Source organism: Amborella trichopoda, chromosome 13, assembly GCF_054954075.1.
Source record: "Amborella trichopoda isolate Santa Cruz 75 chromosome 13, AtrichopodaSantaCruz75HAP2 v2.0, whole genome shotgun sequence".
NCBI lineage: Eukaryota > Viridiplantae > Streptophyta > Magnoliopsida > Amborellales > Amborellaceae > Amborella > Amborella trichopoda.
Genome location: NC_142348.1, coordinates 47,758,580 through 47,774,727, shown reverse-complemented (window position 1 = coordinate 47,774,727; position 16,148 = coordinate 47,758,580). Strand labels below are relative to the sequence as shown.

Below are 16,148 nucleotides of genomic sequence, written 5' to 3'. Positions count from 1 at the left end.
CAAATTTATTATAGAATTGTGGAGTTTGAGATTCCATTACTAACTATTTTTCAGCGGCGACTCACTACAGTAGACGCACCTAAACCTTTAGTTTACTTATTGGGAGACACTTACATGAGGTCATATGCAAATGTGGATCATCAACATCAACATAGCCTTTTTCCAATTAATTAGGGTTTGCTACACGAACCCTGATCCGTCATTTGGTTTATTAAAGGCCATGGCCTTAGTGAGGGCATAAATCCCTATATCTTTTCGGATTATTTCGAACTACGTCCTATTGAGCCTATCTCATGCCCTTTTTTGTCCTTCCGTTTTAACTAATTTGCACCTCTTTACAGGTATTGTACTTGGTCGGTGCCATACATGGCCAACCCATTTAAATCTACTATCTCTTATCTTATCGCATATTAGTATCACACCTAAATTCTTCCGAATGGATTTATTTGAAATTCTATCCCTTCTTGTCTTGTCACTCATCTATCTCAACATTCGCATCTCTGCTACTCTCATTCTATGGGTATATTATTTTTCGTCCGCTCGATATACTATCTTATATGAACAAAGCTGGTCTTACCGTTGTCCTATAAAACTTGCTTCAGTTTTATTTGAATGCAGCAATCATAAAAAATTCCAATTACACATCTCTATTTTACCCACCCAACTCTAATTTTGTGTGGAACCTCTACCTCAATTTCTCCATTTTCATTGATTAACTACCCAAGTTAACAAAAGTGCAGTCTCTTTTGTACTTCCTGACCGTCAATCTTAACTACTTCCTCTCTTCTACTCCTATATTTATTAAACTTGCATTCCATATACTTTGTCTTAATCTGGGTAATTTTGAAACCTTTGGATTCTAGAGCATCTCTCCAAAGTTCTAACATTCGATTGACATCGTTTCGGGTCTCATTGACCAAAACTATTATCTACGAATAACATGCATCATGGTACCTTATCCTGTAAGTGCCTAGTTAGGTCATCCCATAACTAAGACAAAGAGGTACATGCTCGATGTTGGTCCTTGATGTATATCTATTTTCACTGAAAACTTACTCGTCTCTCCACTAATTATTTATACACTAGTTAGCCCTCCACTTATTATCGCTGAAAACTCACTCATCCCTCCACTAATTGTTCATACACTAGTTAGCGCTCCATCATACATATCTCTCACCAAGTCGATGTAGTGTCTGGAGACTCATTTCTTTTTCAAAACCTGCCAAATCAAATATCGAGGAACTCTATCATAAGAATTTTTTAGATCAACAATGACTATTTGGATATCTTTTCCCTTTGCCCTAAACTTTTTAGTAAGTAGCCTAAGTAGGAAAATATCCTCGTTATTGACCTTCCTAGCATAAAACAAAATTGGTTTCCAAATGCACTCGTTTCATGCCTTAGTCGTTGCTCACTCACTCTCTCTCAAAGCTTCATAGTATGGTCATAAGCTTGATCCCTTGATAGTTTGTGTAATTATGTATGTATCATTTGTCCTTGTAAATAGACAATATTTTCCTCCATTCGTCTAGCATTTTCTTTGTTCTCAACAACTTGTTGAACAACATCGTCCGCCAGCCAATGTCAGTCCCCCATTCACTTTCAAATCTCTATCGGGATATCTTCTAGTCCTTAAGCCTTTCGTATCTTTATCCTTTTCAAAGCTTTTTTTTGACATCATAATCCTACGAATGTATCTATGACATCCACTCTCATTCGTCCCAATAGTTGATTCTATTGCTAGGTTCCTATTGTATTCGTCATTTCATAATTTTTAAAAATAAACTCTCCACCTTTCGTTGAAGTCGTCATCCTTCACTAAAATCGTTTGGTCATCACTCTTAATGCATTTAATATTGTTTAGATTCCTACACTTTTTCACTTTTATTTTTTCGAATTTAAAGCATTTTTCACCTTCTCTTGTTCTCAGTTTATTGTATAGATTATCATATGCCTTTAGTTTAGCTTACTTACTAGTTGTTTAGTATTTTTCATAGCATTTTTATATTTTTATAAGTTTTTATCATTTCTATTACACTACCAACTTCTATAACTTGATCATTTTTTTCTAATGACTTTTTTAACCTCATCATTCCACCAGCAAGTTTCTTTATCAGAGTTTCTTTTTCCTCTAAATTCTCCTAAAATTTCTTTTGGCACTTTCTTGATACAATCTGTCATCTCATTCCATATTACATTGACATCATTTTCAAAGTTCTATTTTCCTTATTTAACTATTTTATCCGTAAATAATTATATTTTCTCATTTTTTAAATTCCACTACCTAGTTCTGGGATGCCTATTACTTTGTCCCTTATTTTCTATGTCTTTATGCAAATGTCCATGACCACGAGCCTATGTTAAGTAGTGAAACTCTCTTCTGGGATAAGCTTACAGTCTTTACACGATGGATGATCTACCTTCTTAATTAGGAAGAGGTCTATCAGAGTTTTATGTGATCAACTTTTATAAGTTATTAAATGTTCATTTAACTTTTTAAGGTAAATATTTGCTATTGCTAAGTCGTAGGCCTTAGCAAAATCTAAAATAGTCTCACCCATTACATTTTTTTTCCAAAACCCATATACCCCATGTACCCTTCATATCTTTTACTATGCTTTCCTACATGACTATTTAAGTCCCCTCCTAAAAAGTTCATCTCTCCATTCGGTATATCTTGGACTATTCTATATATGTCTTCCCTAAATTTTCTCTTAATTCTATCATATAATCCTACTTGTAGTGAGTAAGCATTAATTATGTTAATTATCTCTTCCTCTAATATAAATTTAATTAATAAAATCCAATCACCTATTCTTTTGACATTAACTACTTTTTTCTTTTAAACCTTTGTCTACTATTTTGCCTCCTCCATTTCTATTATTATCCTTTCTTGTCTACCAGAGTTTATACTCATCTACTTATTTAGCTTTTTCTCCTTTCCATTTAGTTTTTTATAGACAGACTATGTTTACTCTCATTCGTCACATTGTATCCACTTACTCCGTACCTGCAAGTGGTTTTACATTCCATGTGGCTAGACGAATCCTATTCTCTTGGACTAGCTTCTTTACTCGTACTCTTCCATGATGTTGTAGTAACCCTTATCTATTTTTCATGCTTTACAAAATTCATCTTAGAGATAGATTAGGATGTGAAATGCACCTTAAATAACCGTAGATGCATTCCACTTTAGATCTATTATTTGTAGCTCAAAATTAGATGTGATGCCAGTACAAAACCAATATAAACCGTCTAAAAACAAAACTTAAAAGGACAAGTTTTCATAAGGTTGACGCTTTAAATTATAAAATTAAGATATGCCTCAAAAATCCATCAAAAAAGGTTATTTTGATGTTGGAAAATCATCTAATTGATCATCTTGACATTGAAATTATGAAAAATATTGATATAAAAAAAAAAAAATTTTAATACCTAAAAATGGTATATATTGTAATACTTTATCTAAACTGATTATTTCCAATATTTTCATGTATTTATACATTTGCTTGATTTGGAACATTTTTGAAGTTTAAACTTTAATACTTAGATGTGACAATAGATTCTTGAGTCATTCTAAAAATTTTCGACACTAAAATTACGTCTTATGACAAAGTTTGGAAGTGCACCTTACTTTGATTGTCCAACGTTGCAACCACATACAAACCAAACCCAAATTAAAATATTAATTTTTAAGGTCCAAATCCTATAATTATTTCAGGTTCATCATGTAGTGGTCTAAATTATTGTACTTAAACCCTGAATTTTGTCTAATCAATATTTCATGATTGGTGCGGTCATCTCCCAACCAACAATTCCTCCCGAAGATATCGACCTAACTTGTCAAAGACCTGAGGTGTGCTTCGATTAACCTCACTAAAGCTTAAATTATAGGTTACCTTTCAGCGAAAAAAATAAATAAAAACGGACCTCACGTGTTGGATCCTTTCGCCCCTTCGCTTCAATTATCATTACCTACCCAAAAAAATATTATAATTGCCTGTCTTTTGAGAAACGAAACCTTTTCTCTCTAGTGAGCCATTCTCATTTGTTTTAAATGTTTTGGACTCATTTCTCATCTCATCACCGTCATCTGCAATCGCTCTCTCTTCTATATAAATATAATTTGCAATCACTCTCGCTCCCACAGTCTCTCTCTCAGATAGAGAGTCTCTTTTATATATATATATATTATTTGCAGTCATTTTCGCTCTTTTAGAGAGAGAGGTTAGCTCACTAGCCCAAATCACTTAAAATTTGGAGTGTCTAATATAAAGAAATAGGCGAATCTAATAAAACTATCAAATAATAATAATTTAGACAAATCAAATAGACTAAAATACCGCTAAAGGTTTTTGAGGTATTTTGGTTAATTTACATTTTTTAATATTTTTAAATATTTTAATTAGATGCACCTTTTATGGAATTGCAGTATTTGTTATTTAACGTTGTGTTGTGTAATATGTGATTTAATTCCATTAAGTTTTTTATTAAATTTTTACATGCTTATTTCACACATATGTGACCCGTTTGGCATGTGTGATGCCAAGTTTATTTGTGAAATATTTTGAATTAAAAATCCTTACCTGGGATGTCTGAATCTCTCATGTGACTTGTCCTATAGGCCTGAGCCTTGTGATGAATGTTGGTCATTGAAATTACATTGGATGTGTCATAAAATATTATTTTCGCACATGTGGGTTTTCATTTACTAAAAAGACACACCCTTGTCTATATAGTACTCTATTGATTTTATTAAAACCTAAGGGCTTTTATGGAATCTTTACAATAGACTTAAGAGAAATTTTTTATAGGACAAGGACCACAGCGTAAAAGGTTCAACCTAGGGTTTAAAGGGGGTGATAATGGTATCAAAATCTCATCTCTACATCTTGATAGTTGGATTGAGATGAGTGGATAGGATCATGGCCTCTCATGTGCCATAGATCAAGAACACCAGGGCTACGGTCACTTTACAACTTATCACTTAATATAAGTACAACATAAGGATCATTCTAACTTAAAAGATCATCTTATGAATTTAGATAGAGAAAGAGACAGACCATTGGGTGGATATTGGTCTTGAAGTGTTTGATGTAATTCATAAATGATGAGAAAGTTTGAGTACGTCGTAATTCATACGTGATGAGAAATTTTGAGTATATATCTTATATAGTGTTATATACATGAGGAGTTGATTATTTGAGAATTGTGTTATGTTTGGCTATAGTTCAAGTTTGGGATTTGTAAAAGGACCCATTAGAATTGCATTTTGCCCTTTCGCGTCAATTATCATTACCTACCTAAAAATATATTATAATTGCCTGTCTTTTGAGAAACGAAACCTTTTCTCTCTACTGAGCCATTCTCATTTGTTTTAAATGTTTTGTACTCATTTCTCATCTCATCACCGTCATCTGCAGTCGCTCTCTCTTCTATATAAATATAATTTGCAGTCATTCTCGCTCTCACAGACCCTCTCTGAGAGAGAGTCTCTTTTATATATATATATATATATATATATATATATATATATATATAAACAAAAAAATTTGCAGTCATTCTCGCTCTCTCAGAGATAGAAGTTAGCTCACTAGCCAAAATCACTTAAAATTTGGAGTGTCTAGTATAAAGAAATAGGCGAATCTAATAAAACTATTTAATAATAATAATTTAGACAAATCAAATGGACTAAAATACCCTTAAAATGTTTTGAGGTATTTTGGTTAATTTATAATTTTGAATATTTTTAAATATTTTAATTAGATGCACCTTTTATGGAATTGCAGTATTTGTTATTTAACGTTGTGTTGTGTAATATGTGATTTAATATCATTAAGTTTTTTATTAAATTTTCACATGCTTATTTCACACAAATGTGACCCTTTTGGCATGTGTGATGCCAAGTTTATATGTGAAATATTTTGAATTAAAAATCCTTATCCATATGAGATATTTTGGCATGTCTGAATCTCTCATGTGACTTGGTCCAATAGGGCCGAGCCTTGTGAAGAATGTTGGTCGTTGAAATTCCATTGGATGTTCATTTACTAAAAAGACACACCATTGTCCATATATTACTCTATTGATTTTATTAAAACCTAAGGGCTTTTATGGAATCTTTACAATAGACTTAAGTGAAATTTTTTATAGGACAAGGACCACAGCGTAAAAGGTTCAACCTAGGGTTTAAAGGGGGTGATAATGGTATCAAAATCTCATCTCTACATCTTGATAGTTTGATTGAGATGAGTGGATAGGATCATGGCCTCTCATGTGCCATAGATCAAGAACACCAAGGGCTACGGTCACTTTACAACTTATCACTTAATATAAGTACAACATAAGGATCATTCTAACTTAAAAGATCATCTTATGAATTTAGATAGAGAAAGAGACAGACCATTGGGTGGATATTGGTCTTGAAGTGTTTGATGTAATTCATAAATGATGAGAAAGTTTGAGTATGTCGTAATTCCTACGTGATGAGAAATTTTGAGTATATATCTTATATAGTGTTATATACATGAGGAGTTGACTATTTTAAAATTGTGTTATGTTTGGCTATAGTTCAAGTTTGGGATTTGTAAAAGTACCAATTAGAATTGCATTTTGTTTTAAAAAGAGTGTGAAGCCAAGTTTGGTGGCTAGTAATCATGTATATTAGTCAGTTCATATGAAGACTTTATGTATTTTTCAAAACCTCATTGTTTTACATTGGCAAAAAAAATTTAAATAAGTTGGAGTTGGCTGGATACACCAACATGTGGCACTCCCATGCAGAAATCGTTTCACCAAATATTTGATGAAATTTCAGTAATGGCGAGAATTGTCGAGGGAACAATGCAAGCATTTACTAACCTGTTGATTGATTAATAGAATTATTCAAATACTGTCAAAAAAAAAAGACAATGCAAGCATTGTACTCAGGGGATGACACTATATTTACTCTTCCATGCAAAATACTTATTTAGTAGAATTTGGAGAATATGGATGAACACAATTCGCAACGACCTTTTTTTATTGTTTGAGTTAACTCTTCTCTGCAATGGTGCTCTTAGTTTCGAGCATTGATCCAAAAAGCAACCCACATAGGGCTTAGGCAACTTTAAGGGGCCTGGGAGGATCAACTAGGCAGGTTGTCCATGGGCGCCCGTTAGTACACTGCCTAGGCAGCCCTAGCGGATTGCACCCTCCTAGGTGCAAATATACCCATGGATTGGGGTAGTTTTTGTATTTTTTAATTTGGATTATAAAATATGTATGAATATGTATTTTTAATACAAAATCTTGAGGTAAAACAAGATTGGTGAACACCTCCCTTTCCCTTATTGAACCAAGGCTGCCCAGGCGTTGGATGGTTTAGACCCCTTGGCCTGTTTAGGCATCGGCCGGCATTTTTAAGAACACTAGTTTATAAGGAGAAAAGTCCTTATTGGTTGAATCTATTGTATCTGGCTTTTGGTTTGGGTTCGGGCCAGGCCATTAGCGGCCATTATGTTTTGAGCCAGGCCGTGCAAAATTGGCTCGTAATCGGCCTGAAAGCTTGAAAATAGCCCTCTCTCTCTCTCCCGCTAAAATCCAATCTCTCTCTCTATTAAACCTCCTAATTTCTTTGTACCCACGATCTACTCTCCCTCTCCCTCTCTTGCCTCCATCTTCTCTCTCTTATCCAAACTTCCCTAATCTCTCACACAGAGAGAATCCACTAGTTGGTGTCATGGATCCCTATTGATTATGGCTTCAAAGAGAAGTTAAAATAATGAGAAAGAAAGAGAGAGAAAGCGCAGAAACAAAGTTTGATTTCCAAACTTGATTTACAAAACACCAACTGCGACTCAACATTTTTTTATTTATTATCTCCAGCTCCCCCACTTTAAAACTTCTCTCTTTCTCTCTCATTTTCTCATTTTTCTTCTTTTTCATCTACTAATTTTTGTTATTCTGCTAGTATTTTTTATCTAGTACTAGAGAAATAAAACTCGACACACCATTTTGCACGAGAAGCTCCACTGTAAAGCTAAGAAGAAAGTAGTGATTCTCAATGCTTCACATGCAATCAACCGAGCTTTAAAAGCTTCTCTCCCTTTTGTATATAAAACCAAATTGAGCTATGCGCTGATCACAAAAAACAGAGGTAGTGAGAGAGAGAAAACATAAATTATGGGGCTGGCGCTGGTATCAGGTGTGTTACTCTTGACGAGATAAAGGTTCATGGTGAGAAGTGTTGGGATATGGATATCTTGGGTTCATATTGATATACATCATTATAGATGTATATGCATATACCTCTTGATAAGGTTAGATGTATATGCAAGCATGTAAGAAAGTGCCACCATCTTGTAGCTTTAAGCCACAAATCTTACTTGCACGAGTAGGGCTACCGTGCCTCTTTCATGTTTGGTCTTTGAGCACTAGCAGGGAAACCGTGCGTCTCTCATGTTTGGCTAAAGACGACAGCATTGCCGATAACAATGACGGAAGCAATGAACACAACCTTTGTTTTACAAGAGAGACATCCGCTCAATGCCAAATCAGTTTGCAGAGTCAATACCTTTGCTTTGCAACAGTGGTCCACTCAATAGTTTGCAACAAATAATGGAAATTCAGTCTTCACGATGTGCAAAATCAGTTTGCTACAAAAAATCAGTCTTCACGAATCCAGTTGATCGGTTGGTTCATATATCCGTTTCCGTTTGTGGTGGTTTTTAAAGAGAGAGACAGATTGACTTGGGATTTTATGGTTAAAAGAAATATATATATATATATATATATATATATATATATATATATATTGAAGAAGTAGAGAAGAAAAATAAAACGAGGCTCGTGTTTGGCGGTGGTGAAAGAAAAAAAAAATATGTATTTTGCAAGTAGGGTGTTTCTTCGCATCCACACCCAACTTGAGGGAGAGAGTACAAGAGATATGGAGAAGAGATTAGTGGAGATGAAGTCAACATCTCTAATGTAACCGCTATGTGGACAAGAAAATCTAGATACTGGATCAGTCCAACTACTGTGCAAAGGGAAGTTATGGTTGATGATAAAGAGTTCTGTCTTCAGAGGAGGAGATGAAGATGATTGAATTTTTCGATCTTGGTTGATGATCAAGAGTTTCGTCTCCAAATGAGGAGATGAAGATGATTGAATTTCTCGATCATGGTTGATGATCAAGTTTTCTTTTACTTGATCACATTTGATGATGGAGTTTTCAGTTGCTCCATCCTGTGTGGTGATCGAGTCTACTCGATCCTGTTTGTTCCAGATGCGTATGTTTCAATGATTAAGTTTTTCGTTACTCAATCATATTGGATGAAAGAGTTTTCTGTTGCTCTATCCTGTGTGATGATCATTTTCTTTTAGTGAGAAAAAGCCTCTAGAAAGAAAAGAAGCCTCTGAGAGTGATAGGATCCTCAGATAAGAAGATCCTAGAGAGAGAAAGTAGAGAGCCCAAGAAAAGAACTTTCTTATATGATGCTAAAGAGAGAAAGTCTCTAAAGAAAGTAGAGAGCTCAAGAAAGGTTGTTTCTTAAAAAACGATGGTAACTTGCGAACATGGATTTGATCACTACACGTTTTTTTTGGCAGCTTAGTATTGTTCAAACTCCAACTATTTTGTGTCAAAGCATCTTGAGTTTAAGGGGGAGTATTGGGATATAGATATCTTGGATTCATATTGATATACATCATTATGGATATATATGTATATACCTCGCGATAAGATTAGGTTAGGTATATAGAAGATAGAGACCAAGTTACTTGGTCATCAAGTTATCATATAATATTTATCTCATGTAATCGTGTGATTGTTCTCTAGATATAGAGGAACATATTGATGTAAACAATCGTCAAAAATTATGAAGATGTCGCCAGTTGGGTTTTGGATCCGTGGATGTAAGGCTTCGGCCTGAACCACGTAAATATTGTGTTCTCTCTTCTTATCGCTCCATTCAATGTCTGTACATGTATGCTCCCACGAATTCTAACAAGAAGAAAGAAATAAGAGACTTGAGATGAAGAGAGAGAGGAAAGGGGCTGGGGGCTCAAACCATGGGGGGGCATGTAATGGTTGGGTGACTACCTCCAACATACTCCCCAATGCCTTTTTAGGTTTCCAAAAAGTATTTTTCGAGAGAGGAAAGTGATGGGCATTTAGTGGTTGCAAACCACGTGATTCCAAACTTCTCAGAAGCTTTTTTTATATTTTCGAAAATCAAATTTATTTGTTATATGTTAGGGAAAATTATGGATACCTTACAAATCGAACTTCGTAGACATTCTAACCCCAATACTTTTGGTAACACACCCATGACCCAATTATTATTTTTTCCTTACTTTTTTCCATCAATTAAAGAAGACATTGTTTTAAAGACTAAACTATCATATCTTTCCTTTACCCTACTCATTAAATCTCTCTCTCTTCTCCCTCTCTTTCTCCCTCTACCCGATAGAAAGAGATAGAAAGAGAGGGTAGAGAGAATGAGGAGAGGGCATGTAGAGAGAGAGATTTAATGGGTAGGCAACGATTTTTTGATAAGAGGATAAAACCAAGAAAAAACAGTATCTAGATCATGGGTGTGATACTAAAAGTATAGGGGTTTAGCATGTCTATAAAATTCATTTTCGAGGGAGGTATCCATATTTGACCCTAGATTTTATTAGGGTTTGATACTCTTAAAGAGAACTCTTGGAAAAAAAATACTTTGATATAATGTTTTTCATTGAAAATCACTTTTTTTTGTGAGTGGAAAATTTCAAGAGAGAAATCTTACCCTTAACACATATATATATATATATATATATATATATATATATATATATATATATATATATATATATATATATATATATATGTGTGTATGGGCAATGTCATTTGGGAAAAAAATTTAGTGCTCCTAAATGAGCACATTTAGGAAAAAAAGTTTGTTCTCTATAATTATTTTCAGGCCAATGGCGGCCAGGGCCGAACTTAACAAAAATATTTCTCGTCCAAGCCATACCATGGCCCAAAATACGATTTCCGACCTAGACTGTTTCCAGCATGCCAAAATTTTCAGCCTTTTTTAGGGTAGGTCTTGGTCAAACCCAACATGGCAGCCCTAAATTTGATAGTCGTATACTCCGTTCAAATCATAACCCTAGCACGTGTTACACGTCCAAGTAATTAAAAACGACACCGAGGGCACGTGTTACGTTTCCAAGTGGTAAAAAGAGAGCCTGAGAGACTATAAAGAGGTGAGCCGGGTTCGCCATGAATCAAGAGACCGAGCATCAAGATAAAATGGCTCCCTCTATTGATCCATCTCAAATTCAACCCGTAGAGACTCGTCCATCCATAGGTTCAATCAAATACTTAGAAAATGTCCCAATAATCGACCTAGCACCACTTCAATTGCCCCAGAATTCCTCCACGGATGAGGCCAAGGCTAGCATTGCAAAGCAAGTGCACAATGCCTTCAAAGAGTGGGGCTTCTTTGTCGCAGTTAACCATGGTGTGTCGCCTGATCTCTGGTCTAATCTGAAGAAGGCTATAGCTGGTTTCTCAGCTTTGCCATATGAGGAGAAGAAGAAGGCGGCTAGAGATGTAAAGAACCCTTGGGGTTACCATGATGAAGACTTCACCAAGAATATCAGAGATTGGTGTGAAGTGTTCGACTATATGGCAGAAAGAGACGAGCGCGAGTTACCAGAGAACCCGGATGCAGACTGCAAGGAGACCAGGATTATAAAAAACATGTGGCCGGAAAAGCCAGAGGATTACAAGTAATGGATTCTCTCTCTCTCTCTCTCTCTCTCTCTCTCTCTCTCTCTCTCTCTCTCTCTCTCTCTCTCTCTCTCTCTCTGATATTCTCATCCTCTCACTCTCTCTTAGATTTTCGACTCCATTGTCGCTCTCCCTCTAGGTTGTCTGTGCTTTCTTGTAAGCTAGAACATTTTAAGTGTGCTTCTCTCTTTCCCATATTCTCTTGGTGTCAATGCTTATTGTGCACTTGTACTGCTAGATCACCAAAAGCTTCAGAGCAAAAGAGGAGATTTCTCTCTTTTTTATTTTCCAAGGACTCGGATCTCATCCTCTTTTGGGGGAGGGGGGTTGGATTTTTTTTGTTTTTGGTCCCTAAAAAAGAGAAAAGATAGAGGAGATTTCACTCACTAGCCCTATCACTTATTCCCTCTCCCACAGGAAAATATGCCACGACTTCGCCCAAGGGTGCTTAAAGTTGATGTCTCAATTGATGGAAGTCATTTCTCTCAGCTTGGGTCTCCCATCTCATCGATTGCACCCTTATTTCGAAGAGAGCTTAAGCTATGTTCGCACTAATCACTACTCATCGTGCAATAACCCAGAGTTGGTTTTAGGCAAAGGAGCTCACAGAGATCCAAGTGCATTTACCCTTTTAACCACTGATGAGGTCGGTGGATTGGAGGCTCAACGAAAATCGGACGGTCAGTGGCTAAGGCTCAGGCCCATACCCAACTCTTACATTATTGTTGCCGGCGACGTGCTTCAGGTATGGATGCAGTTTCTATACGGCCTTCAAGGAAAGCCTCACCAACTTTGGACAAGGGAAATTTCTATGATTACTCTAAAATCAAGCTCCACTACCGATTATGAAAATTGTAGCTCAAAAATAGTGCAGATCTTGCAGATTTATGAGCACTTAAATTGATGGTTTGGACATTGTATTAACTTTTTTTAGGGTTTGAAATAATTTTTTTTTTCATGGCCATAATGGTCATGGCGGAGATGATTGCCTTGAAGCTTATCTGACGCTAGAAACTTTCCATGAGTTTTGAGGTGCAGGTTTTTGCATACCATGCTTTTAAATGAGCATATCCTATAAACTTTCTCTGCTAGGTAGGAATTTTTTTTTTTTTTTTTTATAATATGAAGTTTTTAGAACCATCTAATAATTACTAAATAATTATTTCAAAAGAAAAAAATTATTAATTTCGAGTTCACTGACACCTTGATCTCACCTTCAAAAAAATGGATAGTTTATATTTCATTTTCAAACATTACTTTTTTCAAGGCCACCAATAGTGTTATTTAAATTTTTTTTGTTTTTTTTTTTTTTAATTGAGGTTAACCTAAGAGACTTACATCCCCAAATTTGGATTTGTACTAGTAGTGCTTTTAGATTGAGTTTAACTCGAGAGAGTAAATAAACAATATACTCCCACTGGAGCATGAAATCTTTTGGCAACAACATATCATTTACTCATAGAGAGATGTCAAGATGTTGAGAGAGAGAGGGGGGGGTAAAAAAGAAGACGATATAGGTCTAGAGAGAGAGAGAGAGAGAGAAGAAAAACTAGACGATAGGGTCTATAGAGGAGATGTAGTATGCTTATTTATTTTCCTTTACATCTCTTTGTGGGAGTGATAATGTTTTATGACCTTCACAGGTATTGAGCAACGACCTTTATGATAGCTTAGTCCACAGAGTTGTGGTGAACTCTCAAGTCGAGAGGTTCTCAGCCATCCTTGGGGTTGTGCCTTCCTACAATGCCATTGTGAAACCATTAGAAGAGCTGGTTGATGAAGACAAAAACCCTGCACATTATGGTGAATACAAATGGGGTGAATACTTTGTGTCAAGGAGGACCAGCAATTTCATGAAGTTGGACAAGCCTGTGATTGAGGTTGCAGACTTCAAAAAATCCAAATAAGCTACTCTCATTGTGGCAAATTTGCAATGCTTTGTGCCCTTGCTTGCTCTTGCTTTCCTTTCTGTCTTTCTAGTACTATGCTCTATCTCTAATGTTTGTTCGAATAAGTGGCTTTTGTTCCACAAACTACGTACCTGATAACGCCCAGCTATTATTCAAGTGTTATGTAGTATGGTTTGTGTCATCCTATTGCATTAAGGTTGATATGTTTGCTGTACTTATAATCTCCTTATCGTTTCATCTTCTGGTTATACGTAAGCATCTCTCTCTCACGTACACAAGATGCATCTCTCTCCTCTCTGTTATATAGGGCTGCAATGGTTGAGATTGAACCACATACATCCAATGGTTCAAAAGAGTTTCACATTTTATTTTTTATTTTTGTTTATAAATGATACTTGTTGAGAATTTAGATATGAATTTATTTCTATACGGAGAACCTAATTAAAAGAATGAAAAATATTTTGAACAAAAAATGACCAACATACACTCTAAAATAATTTAAGGGTGTTTTAAACACTTAGCACATAGAAATACATCAACAAATAAAATTTTGAATGAATATTATTCTTAAATAAAAATAAAATATGGAATACGAAACTCTGTTATGCCCATTGGATGTGGCTATGTTTAATCTAAACCATTGGTCATCTATATTATGTGGAGGGGAGGCTTTCTCGTATATCTAATGTGTTGCAAGATGCACTAATTGCAGTATTTTCAAAAAGTTTTTCACATCCATGCACATTCAGATTAATACAATGATTTTATAGTATCAAAACAACCTTCTTGATTGAACTATTAAATGAAGTTTTTTCCAATAAATGAAAAGAGTGTACATTTAAAAATTCATGTCAAACAAATGTCTTTAACAAGGTTTTTGAATATGATTGTATTATACTACTATACAACCGTTGCATGAAATCATTCACATATACTCCTGCTAGATAACACAAGTCCTTTCACGCCCTTCCACCATTTATATTATGCGAGATACACTACTTCTAGTATTTTCAAAAAATTTTCAATCCTTGTACTTGGAGGAGGTTAAGATTATGATTTTCTAGTATGAAAACAATCTTGTCGACTAAAATATTTGATGAAGTTTTTCCTTATAAATGGACTTGAAAATCACAATATTTTTTTAATGGGTAATTCAATGAGGATGACGAGCCCTTACACATTTTTTAAATCGTTAGCAATTCTTACCGTGAAAATAGAAACCTAAACTTTTAACTGGTCACAAGTGGTGCTACCCCCTAAACCTAAAACTCTTCTTAAAACAATTTTTTAATCACACTCAGCTGACTCATGCATGCTGCGCATTGATCACACCCGTGCTGCTCTACGCGTCTAGCTCATATTTCTTTTTTTGGCGTTAGTTTATATCACCATGTGGGAGCACGCAATTCCACGGGACAAGATTTTTTGAAACTCGAAATGTATCTCTTCTCACTATGAGCCATGCCCTTCCCCTGGTGCTGGAAAAGGGGTGGCACGCTGATATCAGTGCTCTCACTATGCTGGCCCCCGGCCAGCCCAATGGGCCGGAGATCAAGGGCCAGGACAATGAGTGGATCAAGGCCAAGTCCATTCCCCACTCCTTTACTATCCAGATTGGTGACCTCATGGAGGTATCTATTGCTATTGTATCAATCAAGATATCATATTTGCTTCTCTCTCTAAATACTCATAAAAATATTTGTTTCTCTCTCTAACAGGGGTACACGAACGGGCTGTACAACAGTGTAGAGAACAGGGTGGTGGTGAGTGGAGAGAAGGAGATGTATTTAGTAGCGCTGGCGTTTGTGTCGGCCATCGAGGCGACTGTGGAGCCGTTGCCTGATCTTGTTAACGAGCAGAACCCAACCAAGTACGAGACTTTCAACTATGGCAAGTTTTATAGGGTGAGGAGGCTCAGCAACTGTGTGAAATTGGCGAGTGAGAATGACATTGTCACCATTCTCACCTTCAAGAAGCCTACTACTCAAACTCCCACTGCTGCTACTACTGCTACTGTTGCTGTGTAAATCTTTTCACCTCAAACCACCCTAGTTTCTCCCTCTATCTCTTAAAATTTGCTTTAAAGATTTGAGCCTTCTTTCTCTCTCTTAATGTTGTCATTATGTCTCTTAATGTTGTGCTTATGTCTCTTATTGCTGTATCACTCCTGTAATATGTACGCGTAATCTGGATGTTGAGAAATGAGTTTGGGTAGCAATACATGAGCTTTCCGATTACACTTCTAGTCTGCAGTACTTTGTGAGGAGCAAAACTCTCTCTCTCTCTTTGAGCTCTCAATTTTCTTCTTATTCGCAGTCAAAGTTCCCTTATTCAATTTATTGGGAAATGTGATCTTGGCCTATGTGGGTAATCGATTGATATAGCAATATATGGTTGGAATCACAACTTCATCATTGAAAACAAACGTTTTGTTGGCCTAGTATTTAGTGGCAATTATTGGACTTTCCTTTGAG

The 16,148-nt window shown here is 35.6% G+C and overlaps 2 protein-coding genes across 2 annotated transcripts; both read left to right on the top strand.

Annotated features, from left to right (window-relative positions):
• Positions 1-11,258: 11,258 nt before the first annotated feature.
• On the top strand, positions 11,259-13,888 carry LOC148779286 (protein LATERAL BRANCHING OXIDOREDUCTASE 1-like). The gene is made up of 3 exons (XM_088856719.1): positions 11,259-11,763; positions 12,182-12,509; positions 13,408-13,888. The coding sequence occupies exons 1-3, from the start codon at positions 11,282-11,284 to the stop codon at positions 13,669-13,671; spliced, it is 1,074 nt and encodes a 357-aa protein (XP_088712845.1). The 5' UTR covers positions 11,259-11,281; the 3' UTR covers positions 13,672-13,888.
• Positions 13,889-14,027: 139 nt separating this feature from the next.
• On the top strand, positions 14,028-15,911 carry LOC18446766 (protein LATERAL BRANCHING OXIDOREDUCTASE 1). Its single transcript, XM_006856879.3, has 2 exons — positions 14,028-15,305; positions 15,393-15,911. The coding sequence occupies exons 1-2, from the start codon at positions 15,129-15,131 to the stop codon at positions 15,699-15,701; spliced, it is 486 nt and encodes a 161-aa protein (XP_006856941.1). The 5' UTR covers positions 14,028-15,128; the 3' UTR covers positions 15,702-15,911.
• The last annotated feature ends 237 nt before the right edge of the window (positions 15,912-16,148 follow it).